We start from the raw sequence: 16286 nt of genomic DNA, 5'->3' as shown, positions 1-16286 counted from the left end.
GACAGCTTCTAACCTAACTTCCTACTCTATACAAAACAGGTGAAAATGGGTTGAACAGAAATGGCGACTTACCCTTACTTGCTTCAGTGCTCTTATTTACAGTGGTGAACACAAACGATCCTTAACGAATAAACACAAAAGACTTCACCGAAAAAGCAGTAGTGTATCAAAGTAGCGATCAAATGCAAACGAGAGTGAATGGCGAGCAAACAGCTGGCGAGGAGGATCGCGGCAGAATGCTGTCAAATGCGACCTCATAGAGCGTTGACAGCGGCAGGTTTATGAAACTTGGCGCCTTTTTCTTGGCCAATCAGTGGCGGCGATGTCGTCGGTCCGTCCTGCGTCGATCAGCTTTCGTCATAGTGGGAGGGGAAGCGGCCAGCTGGTGGAGGCGGAGATCAGCTGACTGGAAGAGTCTCAGAAAATTAACTATTAAACGGCCAGGGGCCATCACACTCAAATAACCACCCGTTACAACCAAGGTAGGCAGAAGAGCATCTCTGAACGCACAGTACGTTGAACTTTGGGACACATGGGCTACAGCAGCAGAAGACCACGCCGGGTACCACTCCTTTCAGCTAAGAACAGGAAACTGAGGCTACAATTTTCACAAGCTCATCGAAATTGGACAATAGAAGATTGGAAAAACGTTGCCTGGTCTGCTGAGTCTTGAGTTCTGCTGCGACATTCGGATGGTAGGGTCAGAATATGGCATCAACAACATGAAAGCATGGATCCATCCTGCCTTGTATCAACGGTTCAGGCTGGTGGTGGTGGTGTAATGGTGTGGGGAATATTTTCTTGGCACTCTTTGGGCCCCTTGGTACCAATTGAGCATCGTTGGAACGCCACAGCCTACCTGAGTATTGTTGGTGACCATGCCCATCCCTTTATGACCACAATATACCCAACTTCTGATGGCTACTTTCAGCAGGATAATGCGCCAAGTCATAAAGCTGGAATCATCTCAGACTGGTTTCTTGAACATGACTGTTCTGCCCTTCATTTCGCGATGTGCATTTTTCGTTCCTGCTTTTATTTTGACAGCCGTCCGACAGGAAGGAAGTAGCGCGGCGGCCATGTTTGCAGTCATTTCGTCAGTCAGCCGTTTGACGAGAGCTGGGCAGCATTGTTTATTGTGCTCACGCTATCCTAAGCTTGTCGTGTTGTTTGCGCCTTCAAAGGCATTGTCTTTTCACCTGGGTTCATTTTTTGATGTGACCGTGCAGCTAAATAAAAGCACTTGGAGCTTGGACGCTACTTCCTGACTCCCGCGTTCATTTTTTAATGGAGTTTGGCTTGCTGCGAACTTGTGTCCGCTTACACACACAAGGGGAGCAGTATAGTGAAAAGACGAGAACGCAGCTGGCCTGAGCATCACTACAGCTATGTCTAACAGTGAGTACAAGCGCTATGGAGGACATACATGTTCGACCATCATCACAAAGAGATGCAATGTCAGATATGGGCTCACAGCATACATGCTCATCACGCTCTTCAAGAGAATCAGTTAGCTTAGCCGCAGCACAAGCGAGAGCCATTAGCAGAAGCTGCTCGTGCACGTGCCTCTTTCGCCGAGAAGGAACTTGCCATTAAAATTGATAAAGCCAAAGTGGAGGCTAAGTTAGAAGCATTTAATCTTGAGAAGGAAGCTGCAGCAGCTATTGCACAAGCGGAAATATTGGAAGCAGCAGCAGCAGAACAGGAGAGCCAGCCTGCTCAAAGTAGAACTTTCTCAATATCACAAGAGCGTGTCAATGACTATATTATTGAACAATCGTCCAACTCGAACCAGCAGTCTAGGCTAAGGTCGAGCTCAGCTTTCGCTCCAATTCCTGATAACAACACAAAGTACACGTCCTGCGTTCCTCAACATGGCTTAGAAAGAAGCCCCAACACGCAAGACAAAATTGACATTCACTTCCCAGCCACGATACAACAGGCAACATTTAACGTGCCTCAAGGAAAAAGTTCATCAATGCAAAAGCATCAAGCGCACCATAATGTTAAAACTGAAAGTTCTTCCCACGAAATTAATTATCATGAAGGACGCACGAAGACAAGGTTTAATACACCTCACGACAACAGAGAGTCATCTGCACAACCTTCAGCAGCTTCAGGAATGATGGAAATAGCAAAATATTTGGCCAGAAAAGAACTGGTGAGCACCGGTATGTGCAAATTCAATGATCAACCTGCAAACTACCTAGCATGGAGGTCGTCTTTTCTAAACACAATTAGAGACCTGGATTTAACTGCAAGTGAAGAATTGGACCTGCTATCGAAGTGGCTTGGAAAAGAATCATCAGAATATGTGAGGCGTTTCAGAGCTGTGCATGTTGGAAATTCAGAGGCAGCACTACAAGTGGCCTGGAAACGACTCGACGAATGTTACAGTGCTCCCGAGATCATAGAAAACTCCCTTTTCAATAAGCTAGACAGCTTTCCTCGGATGTCAAATAAAGACAATTTAAAGTTAAGAGAGCTTGCAGATTTTTTAATGGAGCTACTCACAGCGTAACAAGATGGCTAACTCCCAGGCCTAGCTTATCTGGACACGGCACGTGGTGTCAACCCAATTGTTGAAAAATTGCCATATAGCCTGCAAGAAAAATGGCTGATACAAGGTTCGAGGTACAAGGAAGACTACAATGTAACCTACCCACCATTTTCGTTTTTCACCCAATTTGTCTGCCAACAAGCCAAAACTAGAAACAATCCAAGTTTCGCTCTTTTAGCTTCTCCCTCCAACCGTAATGGGAAAACAACTAACAAATACACCAATTTTGCTGTGCCCGTGTCCGTTCACAAGACCAACATTTCCAACACGTCTCCTCAGACTGCAACCGACAGTAAGGCCGATCCTGCCAAACACTGTGCCATCCACAACAAGCCCCATCCTCTAAAAAAGTGTCGTGGCTTCAGACTGAAACCTATCGAAGAACGCCAAGCCTATCTTAAAGAACAAGGGATCTGCTTCAAGTGCTGCTCATCATCTTCTCATATCGCCCGTGACTGCAAAGCGGAACTCAAGTGCGAAGAGTGCAACAGAAGTAACCATATTGCAGCCCTGCATCCTGGACCACCGCTGTGGAGACCTGCCCCATCAAAGCCTTCATCAGAGCATGGCGGGGAGGATGAAATGGAGGATGTTCCAGAACCTGATGTAAAATCACTGTGCACAGAGGTATGTGGTGGCAACCTTATGGGGAAATCTTGTTCCAAAATATGCCTGGTCAAAGTGTATCCCTCAAAAAGGCCAGAGCGCGCAGTCACAATGTATGCAATGCTTGATGATCAAAGCAATAGATCATTGGCCAGATCCGAGCTTTTCGAGTTGTTCAACATTCAAGGAATAACTTCACTATATTCGCTGAAGACCTGTGCTGGCACAAAAGAGCTCAGGCAGAAAGGCTGCTGGTCTACAGATACAAGCATCAAATGGGGGAGTTAGCATTTCCCTTCCAGAGCTAATAGAGTGAAACGACATTCCCAACAATCGAGACGAAATCCCGACGCCTGAACTCGCTCTTCATCATCCTCACCTGAAACACCTCGTCAACGAGATCCCGCCTCTTGACAAGCAAGCTCAAATTCTTCTCCTCGGCAGAGATGCTATCCAAGTACATAAAGTCAGACGAAAGATAAACGGTCCTGACAACGCACCATTTGCTCAAAAGTTGGATCTGGGCTGGGTTTTGATAGGCGACGTGTGCTTGGGAAACGTACACAAACCCACAGTCTGCAGCTTCAAGACAAACGTCCTCGAGAATGGCAGACCATCGCTGTTCACGCCATGCACAAGCCACATCCAATTTAAAGAAATGGTCGGACCCGACTCATCGTTGCAATTCGACGATTATCAGAGAAGTTACAGTCAAAAAACAGATCACGACAGTCTAGGACTGACTGTCTTCCAGAGGACAAGAAGCGACGACAAGCTTGCTCTTTCAATAGAAGACGAAATTTTCCTCCACACAATGGATAAAGAGGTATTCCAAGATGATTCCAATAGCTGGGTAGCACCTCTACCTTTTAAAGCTCTCAGAACATTATTGCCTGACAATAGACAGCAAGTGCTTAACCGCTTCAACTCACTGAGGCGCACACTTGATCGTAAACCAAAAATGAAAGAACAGTTCGTTCACTGCATGCAGGACTTGTTTGAAAGAAAGCATGCAGAACTCGCTCCACCACTGCCAAAAGGAAAGGAGCACTGGTACCTACCAACGTTTGGAGTCTACCATCCAAGAAAACCAGACCGTATTAGGGTGGTTTTCGACTCAAGTGCACAGCAGGATGGTGTCTCGCTCAATAACATGCTTCTTTCAGGACCGTACTTGGCCAACAGTCTCCTGGGCGTCTTGCTACGGTTCAGGAAAGAACGTGTTGCAGTATCCGCCGACATACAACATATGTTTCATTGTTTTGTCGTAAGAGAAGACCACAGAGACTACCTGCGATTCTTTTGGTTCCGCGACAACAATCCTGAAAAAGATGTCATCGAATGCAGAATGCGAGTCCATGTATTCGGGAATAGTCCCTCACCAGCCGTGGCGACCTATGGTTTAAGAAGAGCGGCTATCAAAGGTGAACAACAGTATGGCTCAGACACCAGACGAGCAATAGAACGGGAGTTCTATGTGGACGATGCGCTCATCTCACTGCAGACAGAAGAGGACGCTATCAGTCTGTTGAAAAGAATGGTAGCATCTCTCGCTGACTCGAACCTAAGGCTTCACAAGATCTCGTTCAACAGTCTATAAGTCTTAAGAGCGTTTCCGGCAGAGGACATTGCAAAAAATATCCATGACTTCGCATTCGGTGGTGAAGATGCCCCACACAACGTAGCCTTGGCTTAATCTGGGAAATCAGCAGCGACACGTTCACCTTCCAGACGCCAGCCGATGACAAGCCATTCACACGTCGCGGAGTTCTTTCAACCATCAACAGCCTGTTCGATCCTCTGGGATTTGTCGCCCTCGTCACAATAGAAAGGAGAGCCCTGCTCCGTCAGCTGACAGGAGAAACAACCGACTGGGATGCGCCACTTCCACAGTACAAACACAGCGCATGGCAAGCATGGAAAGATTCGCGAAAAGACCTACAGCAGCTTCACATCCCTCGCGCCTACACAGTCAGTTCTCTTCCAACTGCCAAGAAAAAAGAGATTTGCATCTTCTCAGACGCTTCCACTCAGGCAATTGGTCCTGTAGCATATCTGAGAACAACTGATGAAAGCGGCAAGATAAACGTCGGCTTCATCTTTGGAAAAGCAAAGCTAGCACCGCTTTCCAAGCCTACCATACCCAGATTAGAATTATGTGCAGCCGTGCTAGCTGTCGAGATGGCTGAACTCATCACTGACGAGATCGACTTCGAGGCAGATGAGGTGACATTCTACTGTGACAGCAAGGTGGTACTTGGCTATATACATAACGAATCCAAAAGATTCTACGTGTACGTCCACAACAGAAAACAAAGAATACGACAATCCTCACAACCAAACCAGTGGAAATATGTCTCCACAGCAAATAATCCTGCCGGACATGCATTCAGATCTGTTAGAGCTTCTCAGCTGGTCCATACCAACTGGTTTACAGGAGCAGCATTCCTGTATGACTCAAAAGACGCTTCCTGTGTGCAAAAAAGTGGATTTGAACTGATCAATGCAGATGCTGATCCAGAACTCCGGCCACAAGTGTCAAGCTTCACTACTAGCACAACAGACATGCAGTTCAACATCAAGAGGTACGAAAGATTTTCTACTTGGATTTTTCTTCGAAGAGCAGTTGCTGCTCTTATCCACGTGGTCCAGTCATTCAAGTCCCGTCCGATCCAGCCCACCAGCGGTGATTGCAGCGGCTGGCACTGGTGTGCGAAACCCCGCACAGCCCACGAACTGGCTAAAGTGACAAATATAATCATTCGATCTGTCCAAAATGCAACCTACTTAGAAGAAATAGACATGCTCTCCAAAAGGCATGTCGTCCCCAAGCAAAGCTCTCTTGCTAGGCTAAACCCTTTCCTGGACAAAGACCATCTACTCCGGGTAGGAGGTAGGCTACAGCAAGCAAACTTGAGTCATTCAGAGAAGAACCCAATCATCCTTCCTGCTAAACACCACGTGTCCACATGATTCATATGGCACTACCACGAACAAGTACAGCACCAAGGTGGTACATTTACAGAGGGAGCTGTCAGAGCTGCTGGAATATGGTTAGTAGCTGGAAAAAGATACATCAGCAGCATCATCCATCAATGTGTTGTATGCCGTAAACTACGATGGAGAGATAGAGTGTCAAAAAATGGCAGACTTACCGATGGAACGCTTAAGCACCGCACCGCCCTTTACCTACACTGGTTTGGATGTTTTTGGTCCCTGGAACATAACATCACGGGGTACAAGAGGGGGCTAGGCTACCAGCAAGCGCTGGGCGATACTTTTCACATGTCTCTGTACACGCGCTGTGCATATCGAAGTCATTGAAAGTATGGACACTTCAAGCTGCATCAACTCGCTTCGCCGATTCTTCGCAGTACGTGGCCCTTCGAAACAGCTACATTCAGATTGTGGAACCAATTTCGTCGGAGCCTGCAATGAACTACAGTTCTACAAGGTCATCCAAGAGGCAAGAGTACAAAAGTATGTCAGCAGTCAAGGTTGCACCTGGAACTTCAATCCACCACACTCATCACACATGGGTGGCGCATGGGAGCGCATGATAGGTGTGGCTCGGAGAATCTTGGATGGAATGCAGATACGCACAGGCAGCGCTCGCTTAACCCACGAAGTGCTGTGTACTTTAATGATGGAGGTAACAGCGATCATCAATTCAAGACCCTTGATTCCTGTTTCTACGGATCCAGACTCAACTCAGATACTCAGCCCTATGATGCTTCTTACCCAGAAAGGCAGCATCCCACCTCCACCAGGAAAATTCTCAGAGAAGGATCTCTACAAACAGCAATGGAGGCAGGTGCAAAGCCTTGCAGACCAGTTCTGGAATCGTTGAAAGAAAGAGTATCTGCAGACGCTTCAAGTCAGGAACAAGTGGCAAGAATCCCACCCCAACATCTCAACTGGCGACGTCGTTCTGCTGAAAGACAACACTGCCGCAAGAAATGACTGGCCAATGGCTGTGGTCACCAACGTCTTTCCTAGTGGTGACGGACGAGTTCGTAAGTTGGAGCTTAAAGTGGCCAAGCAAGGTTCAAGTAAGACTTTCTTTAGGCCTGTTTCAGAGGTCATTCTTCTTCTCAAAACGTAAAAGAGACTATATGTGTGCATATGTTATAGTTTGCCAATGTAACTTCAGCTAAGTTAATTCAATTTGTGTGGCATCTTTACATATGCCAGGCGGGGAGTGTTCTCCCCTTCATTTCGCGATGTACATTTTTCGTTCCTGCTTTTATTTTGAAAGCCGTCCGACAGGAAGGAAGTAGCACGGCGGCCGTGTGTGTAGTCATTTCGTCAGTCCGCCGTTTGACGAGAGCTGGGCAGCATTGTTTATTGTGCTCACGCTATCCTAAGCTTGTCGTGTTGTTTGCGCCTTCGAAGGCATCGTCTTTTCACCTGGGTTCATTTTTTGATGTGACCGTGCAGCTAAATAAAAGCACTTGGAGCTTGGACGCTACTTCCTGAGTCCCGCGTTCATTTTTGAATGGAGTTTGGCTTGCTGCAAACTTGTGTCCGCTTACACACACAAGGGGAGCAGTATAATGACAATGGGTTCACTGTACTCAAATGGCCTCCACAGTCACCAGATCTCAATCCAATAGAGCATCTTTGGGATGTGGTGGAACGGGAGATTCGCATCATGGATGTGCTGCCGACAAATCTGCACCAACTGTGTGATGCCATCATGTCAATATGGACCAAACTCTCTGAGGAATGCTTCCAGTACCTTGTTGAATCTATGCCACGAAGAACTGCTATATATATGGAGTGGTTCAGTGACCAGTGAGTGGCCAGTGAGTATATATATGTATGTGTATATATATATATATATATATATATATATATATATATATATATATATATATATATATATATATATATTAGGGGTGTCAAACGATTAAAAATTTTAATCGAGTTAATTACAGCTCAAAAATTAATTAATCGCAATTAATCGCAATTCAAACCATCTATAAAATATGCCATATTTTTCTGTTAATTATTGTTGGAATGGAAAGATAAGACTGAGATGGATATATACATTCAACATACGGTACATAAGTACTGTATTTCTTTATTATAACAATAAATCAACAAGATGGCATTATTAACATTCTGTTAAAGCGATCCATGGATAGAAAGACTTATATATATAAATAAATAAATAAATAAAATATATAAATATTTATAAAAAATTTATAGAAAATAAATAAAAGATAATAACTAGTACAAGTTATCTTCATGTTTTCGTTTTAATAAAATTTGTAAAATTTTCAATCAAAAAATAAACTAGTAGCCCGCCATTGTTGATGTCAATAATTACTTAGACAATGCAAATAGGTGCTGAAGCCTATAAAATCAGTCGCACCCAAGCGCCAGCAGAGTGCGGCAAAACTCCGAAAAACACAACAAGTACACCTTTCACTTTGCTGTCCTTTTAATATGGTTGAGCGGGGCATTTGTGCATTAATTGCGTCAAATATTTAACGGGATTAATTAAAAAAATTAATTACCGCTCGTATATATATATATTATATATATATATATATATATATATATATATATATATATATATATATATATATATATATACCCAAGATACCACAGACAAACACCTACCAAAAATCCAGCCCATTGCCAAGCTTTCAAACACACAGAGAAAGAGGATGCAGGCCCCATTGCAGGCGTAGTAGTCAAAAATCTGGAAGTAGTACATCCCTCCCTAAGGATGACATCGGGGAGAATTACTGCTACTCTTTGCCAGAATAAGTAAATCACATCATAACTGATTCACTCTTTATCCAGTACACCTGTTCAGCTCATAAAGTGTCCAATGTGAGTATTGTAATTTATTTATTATTATAGAGGGATCTACAAGCTGTACACTTGACTTCACATTGTTGTAAAGTGCCATTTCTTGATGGGCATACTTGTGTTTGTGAGATACTGTACAGGGGAGGTAAAAATGTATTTTCATCATAATAAGCTAGCACCATGCTATTTTTTTAAAAGTCTTAATGTCATAGACAGATTCATAATGAGTATGAGACAATAATCTGACCTCAGTGATCATGACGAGCTGCAAAAAGAAACATGTGAGGCAGAAGAGCAGAAGGAACCATTCCCGCTTGCCTGCCTGACGCATTACTTTGGGAAATATGTCCGAGACGGACGTCATCACCACCTCAATGCAAACAAACTGCAGAGAGAGCAAAGCCATAAAATTACTTCGAGCAAAAAGGAGTCTAAAGATGTATGTCTGACCTCTGTATCTAGTCCCAGGAGGATCAGCATGACGAAGAAGCAGATTGACCACACTTGAGGCCACGGCATCATGGCCACTGCCAGGGGGTATGCAATGAATGCCAATCCGAGACCTGCATCCGCAATCCAAGTGCAGCACCATAGTTATAACTAGGGTTGTTCCGATCATGTTTTTTTGCTCCTGATCCGATCCCGATCGTTTTAGTTTGAGTATCTGCCGATCCTGATATTTCCCGATCCGATTGCTTTTTTTTTTGCTCCCAATTCAATTCCAATTATTCCCGATAATTTTTCTCGATCATATACATTTTGGCAATGCATTAAGAAAAAAATGAATAAAACTCGGACGAATATATACATTCATCATACAGTACTTAAGTACTGTATTTGTTTATTACGACAATAAATCCTCAAGATGGCATTTACATTATTAACATTCTTTCTGTGAGAGGGATCCACGGATAGAAAGACTTGTGACTTTGTATATTGTGACTAAATTTTGCCATCTAGTGTATTTGTTGAGATTTCAGTAAATGATACTGTAGCCATCCCAAATGCATGATGGGAAGTGGACCCATGACTGTGCGTAGTGCTACCAATTGATATACAGTATCTTCTCTGCGTTGGGAAACAACTTAAGGTGTTAAGACAAAGATCAATTGCCACCTTGCTTCCCCACATTGCTTCCCGTGATATTTCTAATCATAGGGAGAAGGATTGCTAGGCTTTAGCCAATTAAAAAAAGGCTCCAAAGGCTGCCAAAATTCACTCGACTCATTTTGCACTGCCTTTTACCTCTCTATATGGGTAAGACGGCGTCATTACAGTTTGAGCGACAATGAGTGAGAGGGTCGTGCAGCGCACGCATTAATTGCGTTGAGTGTTATAACGTGACACATTTTTTTAAAAAATTAATTGCCGCCGTTATCGGGATAAATTTGATAACCCTACCTTAAGCCTTAACTAAAGACTCTGGATGAGTGTAACATATTATGTCTGTAACGTTAAATACAATTAGAAAACGATTTAATTAAAAAATATATATATATTAAAAAAAGGCACGGCCGATATTTTTTTGCCGATTCCGATACTTTGAAAATGACGTGATAGGACCCGATCGATATCCCGATCGATCGGGACATCTCTAGTTATAACACAAATAAAGAGTGTCAAACACATTTTTTATTTGCACGACAATGTTTGTTGATTTATTTTTGACAGTTGTTTTTAACAAATTTTTGGAGTGTGTAATCCACAACCGATCTGTTTTTTTCTTTATCAAATGGGTTTTTGAACTATGGTATCCCAGTTTTCTTAAACGAAGTGAAAATATACAATAATACAATAAATATTTAAGGTGTGTCTTTTTTTTGAAATGTTTAAATATTGATATTTTTGATATAATATTTTACAAAGGCTATCTCTATTGAAATTTGCAATTACTGTATATTAACATAGTATCCAGCCATCGATCTGTTTCCACTTTATCCAATGTCGAGCCACAGTGATGACATATAGTCTCCCCAGCCTAGACAGCTTTGTGAATGCTGAACTTTGACTTAAGTAGGGGTTCACCGTACCTGACTCGGCCACGTCTGCGATAGGAACGCCTTGCTCGTGAGCCATGAATCCCAGCACCGAGAAGACAGCAAAGCCAGCAACCATACTAGTACAACTGTTCAATGAGCACAACCAAAAGCTGTCCCTGGAACACAAAAGCACATCTTTTCTGAGCAAATGGTTCCCACTATTGAAAGCCTTTCCCAATTGATATGAACATGTAGCAGATTAGATCAGGTCCTACTTCATTCCCAGAAAAATATTTGAAAAAATGGTACATTAAGACTTTGTGGACAGAGGCTTGTTAGAAAACAACTTCTTGTCCATGAAGCCGATTTATCAAAATGCTGTAGCAGTTGAAAGCGAAACCTATTCTCGATCATCAAGATATGGCCTACATTATTTCTTACGTCGGCATGATATATACTGAAAATGGTGTATTATACATGATGAAGACCCTCATCGAGTGAAAAAAATTTCACTCGGCACAGTGTAATTAATTACAGTGACCCTGGTTTGGTAAAATCCAGAAGGAAAAAAATCTCAGATTCAATAACATTTCAACCATTTATGAATGGGATTTAATTTCAGAGAGGTTGTGAGTAAGGCTACGTTCATACTGCAGATCTTAATGCACAAATCCGAATTTTTGTCATATCTGTTTTTTTGGCATGCCCGTTCAGACTGCCTTTGTCCATTGACACCGTTCAAGTAATACGCATGCGCACTAATTCGCAGTCCAAAACGCGCTGAGCAAGAAGACCCGCATGCGCAGAAGCATCAAAACAAATGACTACACATGCTGGCTGTCATCCGTCATTCCAGGGCGATCATATTTTGATTTCCAAAAAAAAAAGGACACAAATAACAGACATAAATAATCCCGGTTTAGGTTTAGATTCAAAGTTTCTGTGGATCAGTAGCATGCACGCACTGTCCATGCATGTCACACACACACATACGGGCAATTTGCCCAGACTCTCGGCCGTGTAAGCAATCTTCAAAAATTGCTCATATAGAGCAGAGAGACAACCGATCATTTTCAGGCTTATCCTCAACCCAGTTTTATTTTTTTATGACTGATGCCAAGCCCGACCCTTCCCCAAAAGCCGTGATCAAGGCAAGCTAGGCGTTAACAGACAGCTGCACCGCTACCGTAGCGCGCCGTGTCTCTTGCTCTTTGAAAACGTAATTGCTGCATGAATTCGGATTTGGGAGACTTGCCAGTTCAGACAGCTGCGACGTTTTGGAAAAATGTGACCCAGATTGGATTTAAACCACATACAAAAGTGACCCAGATCGGATTTGAAATGGTCCAGTTCTATGCGACTTGTCCCGTTCAGACCGTCAAGTTAATGCCTCACTTGAGTCGGAAAAACACGAAAAAATCGGATTTGTGCATTAAGACCTGCAGTATGAACGTGGCCTAAATCCGACTGCCTGTGAATCTTGGGTTTCCACAAATGTGAGAGAAAAAATTGACACTGGCACTTCAATTTTACACAACAACCTCAGCAACCAGCATGTTACTGAGGCTGGACAATCACTAAATTTATCACGAAAACTAGAGTTGTCTGATATTATCGGGTAGCCGAAAATATTTGCATTTTAAAATGAAATTGGATAATATCGACATCGGTTTTTCATTATTGGTTGTGGGCCAATAAGCATTTGGCAGTGCTGACATGTCCACTAATTACCTACCTGTGTGTCTGGTGTTCTGACACCCCCTGCTGCCGTAATCAGTTTTGAAAGGTTCCAGCACTTTCTGCTGACGTAATCAAATGTCGGCACAAAATCATTGTGAATAGAGAGAGCCAAATGGACAGTCGAATGGAAGTCTCACCACGTTGTGTCTTATACAAGCATCGCTTGTAAGTTATCTTCTTCCTTTGTTTTATATTCATGAGCATTGTGCAGTATAGTGGAGATGTGTATAGGCCCCATTTTGTTTTGTTTGCATTTGTGGTAAAATGTGGTTACATTATTACACACAATGTTTTGTTGTTTTTAGTTTTACAGCAAAAAGTATCAGTGCTCTTGTCAAGAGAAAGGTGACCACAGTAAAGTCAATTCAACTTCACTCCTGCATGTGACTTCTCTTTAGAGCCTGATTTGTTCTCAATCTGTCGATTTGTGTACCCAAACACATTGAGGACAGAATAAGTGCCTTATATTCACTTTGTACTTGCATTTGAACTTGATCCAAAAAACTAATGTTTTTTCCATAACTTCAGCTGAAGTTGTTCTCTTATTTTTCACAGAATGTTCATTTGAAAAACCTTGAAGCTGTTACATTTATCATATTTTTCTTTCTTTGTTTATTTTCCCTTCAGGCATGACCAATCCAACAACATACAGCATTTATATATGTTTAGAATTAATTCAACCCGAAAAGAAAAGGGCAGACGGCAGAAGCCGAAGCTTATTGAGACCCGCCCTCAGTATACCATAGGACGCAGAAAATATCGTGACATCCAGATTGCGTAGTACAAGGTTCTTTTTTTTTGTAATTTAACCATCCCCCTTGATTGTTCATTTTCCCAATAGTCCATGTCGATCGTGTCCATGTGCTCGTTATGTTGATTAGATCCAGTAGATTAGTTCATAATTCAGTGGTTAGTTTATTCAGTTGATTCGATCCAGGCAGGCGCGTTGTCCAGGTTTTGGCCGCATTGTAAGATCTTGGCCAGGGCACCCAGTGGCCAATCGACCAGCTCCATGTCGTTAAGATTATCTGTCCTTGTGATGTCTGGATGAGTTCTGTTTGTTTTGGGTACACTTGGTTTTGCTTACAAGTTTAAATTGCCACCGTCCATCCATCGATCCATCCATCCATCGATCCATCCGTCCGTCCGTCCATCCATCCATCCATCCATCCATCCATTTACCATCCATTATCTTCCGCTTAGTCTGGGGTCAGGTCGCGGGGGCAGCAGCTTTAGCAGGGAAGCCCAGACTTCCCTCTCCCCAGCCACTTCAGCCAGTTCCTCCAGCGGGATTCCAAGGCCTTCCCAGGCCAGCCGAGCGACATAGTCTGTCCAGCGTGTCCTGGGTCGACCCCGGGGCCTCCCGCCGGTGGGACATGCCCGGAACACCTCTCCAGGGAGGCGTCCAGGAGGCATCCGAACCAGATGCCCGAGCCACCTCAACTGGCTCCTCTCAATGCGGAGGAGTAGCGGCTCGACACCAAGCCCCTCCCGGATGACCAAGCTTCTCACCCTATCTCAAAGGGAGAGCCCGGACACCCTGTGGAGGAAACTCATTTCGGCCGCTTGTATCCTGGATCATGTTCTTTCGGTCATGACCCACAGCTCGTGACCATAGGTGAGGGTAGGAACGTAGATCGATCGGTAAATCGAGAGCTTCGCCTCTTGGCTCAGCTCCTTCTTCACCACAACGGACCGGTGCAGAGTCCGCTTCACTGCAGACTCTGCACCGATCTGCCTGTCAATCTCCCGCTCCCTCCTACCTTTCACCCGTGAACAAGACCCCAAGATACTTGAACTCCTCCACTCCACCGTCGAAACTTTGTATCTCAATTTCCCAACCAGATGCCTTATCTTAGTGTCCTTCACTGGATGCAAACATGGAGTGCAGAGCCCTTTGCTGCGTGTTATTGTAGTGTACCTGTGGAATGTTCTCCGCTAACTTAGGAGCGATTGTAACAAAAAATTCATTGAAATTATTTGCAATGACATCTGTATTAGTTATCTTCAAGATATTAGCATGAAAATAATCTGGATACGCTTGTTCATGACATTAGTAAAGATATTGTCTAATAGGGTCGCACTGTGCGTTGTAATTCTAGTCGGCTGTGTTTTTAGTGGATGCAGCCCTAATGTATACATAGTACAGTACTAGTAAAATCCTCAATATGTAAATTCTTGTGAGGATTTAACTGATTCATTTTCGACAGAGATTTTCCTATTGCCTGGTACACCAGACTCACCGCTGTTCCAGCTATTGAGTCTGGCCACCATTCAGCGGATACAATTTCGGCGCAACAAGTCGTGAGTTGCACCGTGTGCAAAAAGTTGCTAACTATCTTTGCTTTGGCGAAGAGATTAAAATACGATGCTGCAGTATCATTTGACATTGTTATTGAATTGTTTGTGGAAGTCTTGATTCGTAATGGATAAACAAGTTCATGGAAAATTGACAATAAGAATGGATGTGAATGCTGTAGGCAAGCTCAAAGCTAAGTGGCTAGGGGCACGCAGAGATAAGCTAGGGAATTTAGCTCGCATGAAATGGCGCATCAAAAAATTAATGGAAGATGAAGCAAATGTTGACATTGTAAAAAATGAACTTCGTGTAAACTTTTGTGTAATGCAAAAAGAGGTTTTCGACATTAATTAAAGTTTTAAGAAATTAATGACTAAGAAGGAGCTTGTAGATGACGAAAATTGGTTTTGTCCCAAAAAACAACTTAATGGATGACTTCTTTTGGAAATGTGAAGAGTGGATGGATCAAGCTCGCCAACGTGCTTCACCAAATGAAAAATGTAACCAACAATTGCCTCAGATTGTAAGTCCACGTCAACAAAATTGACTAGTAGCACTCAAAGTAGATCATAATCTGCATCCGCTTTATGGGAATATAATGGAGATTAACTCAAACAAGACTGATCCCACCAAGCAGAAACCAAAATCACAAAACACTGTGGCGTTCAAACTGAAGAAAGTGTTCACGACAGTCGTAGTGGCACCGACGATGGAAAATGACAAACCAACTGAATTAAAAGCGCAGCCTGTCCAAGTGGATGCCAGTGGCAAACCATGTGCCTTTTGTGACAGGAAGCAACGCAGCATCACGGTCTGCAAGAAGTTCAAGAGCAAGTCACACAAAGACAAAATTAACTTTTTGAGAAACAAAGGGTTGTGTGTTGTGTGCTTGAAGGATGGTAAGAGTAGCAGCTGCAAACAAAAGCTTCAATGCCAAGAGTCCTCAAAACAGTAACCCACAGTGCTACACATTGTCAATAAAGACTAAAGAAAAAAACCTACAAAAGACAACTGTGAGCAACAATCTATTTCGAGTGCCCCCGTAAATCAACTGTAAACTGTGGTTCATAAAAATTTTTACGTCAATGATTGTCTCAAATCAACTTCTGAGGAAGACAAAGGCATCAACCTGTGTGCCAAGTTGAGGAATATGCTGGCAAAAGGAGGATTTCGACTCACAAAGTGGTTGATCAACAGCCGGAAAGTTCTTTTTTCAGTATTTTTGTGTTTGTCTTCATTCAGTGTTCAATTAAAAATGTGATGTCCACAGAATTCA

General features: G+C 43.2%; 1 protein-coding gene across 1 annotated transcript in view; it reads right to left on the bottom strand.

Moving 5' to 3' along the window:
* LOC130917300 (sodium- and chloride-dependent GABA transporter 2-like) overlaps positions 1-16286 on the bottom strand; it is a 43668-nt gene that overhangs the window by 6360 nt on the left and 21022 nt on the right. The window contains exons 9-12 of the mRNA XM_057838553.1: positions 11023-11147; positions 9443-9555; positions 9240-9377; positions 8798-8900 (exon numbers count right to left, since the gene is read on the bottom strand). Coding sequence (XP_057694536.1) covers positions 8798-8900; positions 9240-9377; positions 9443-9555; positions 11023-11147 — 479 coding nt within the window. The remainder of the gene's footprint in view (positions 1-8797; positions 8901-9239; positions 9378-9442; positions 9556-11022; positions 11148-16286) is intronic.

The sequence above is a fragment of the Corythoichthys intestinalis genome, chromosome 6 (genome assembly GCF_030265065.1).
Source record: "Corythoichthys intestinalis isolate RoL2023-P3 chromosome 6, ASM3026506v1, whole genome shotgun sequence".
Classification (NCBI taxonomy): Eukaryota; Metazoa; Chordata; class Actinopteri; order Syngnathiformes; family Syngnathidae; genus Corythoichthys; species Corythoichthys intestinalis.
Note: the sequence above shows the minus strand (reverse complement) of the source record. Positions and strands in the feature narration are given on the sequence as shown.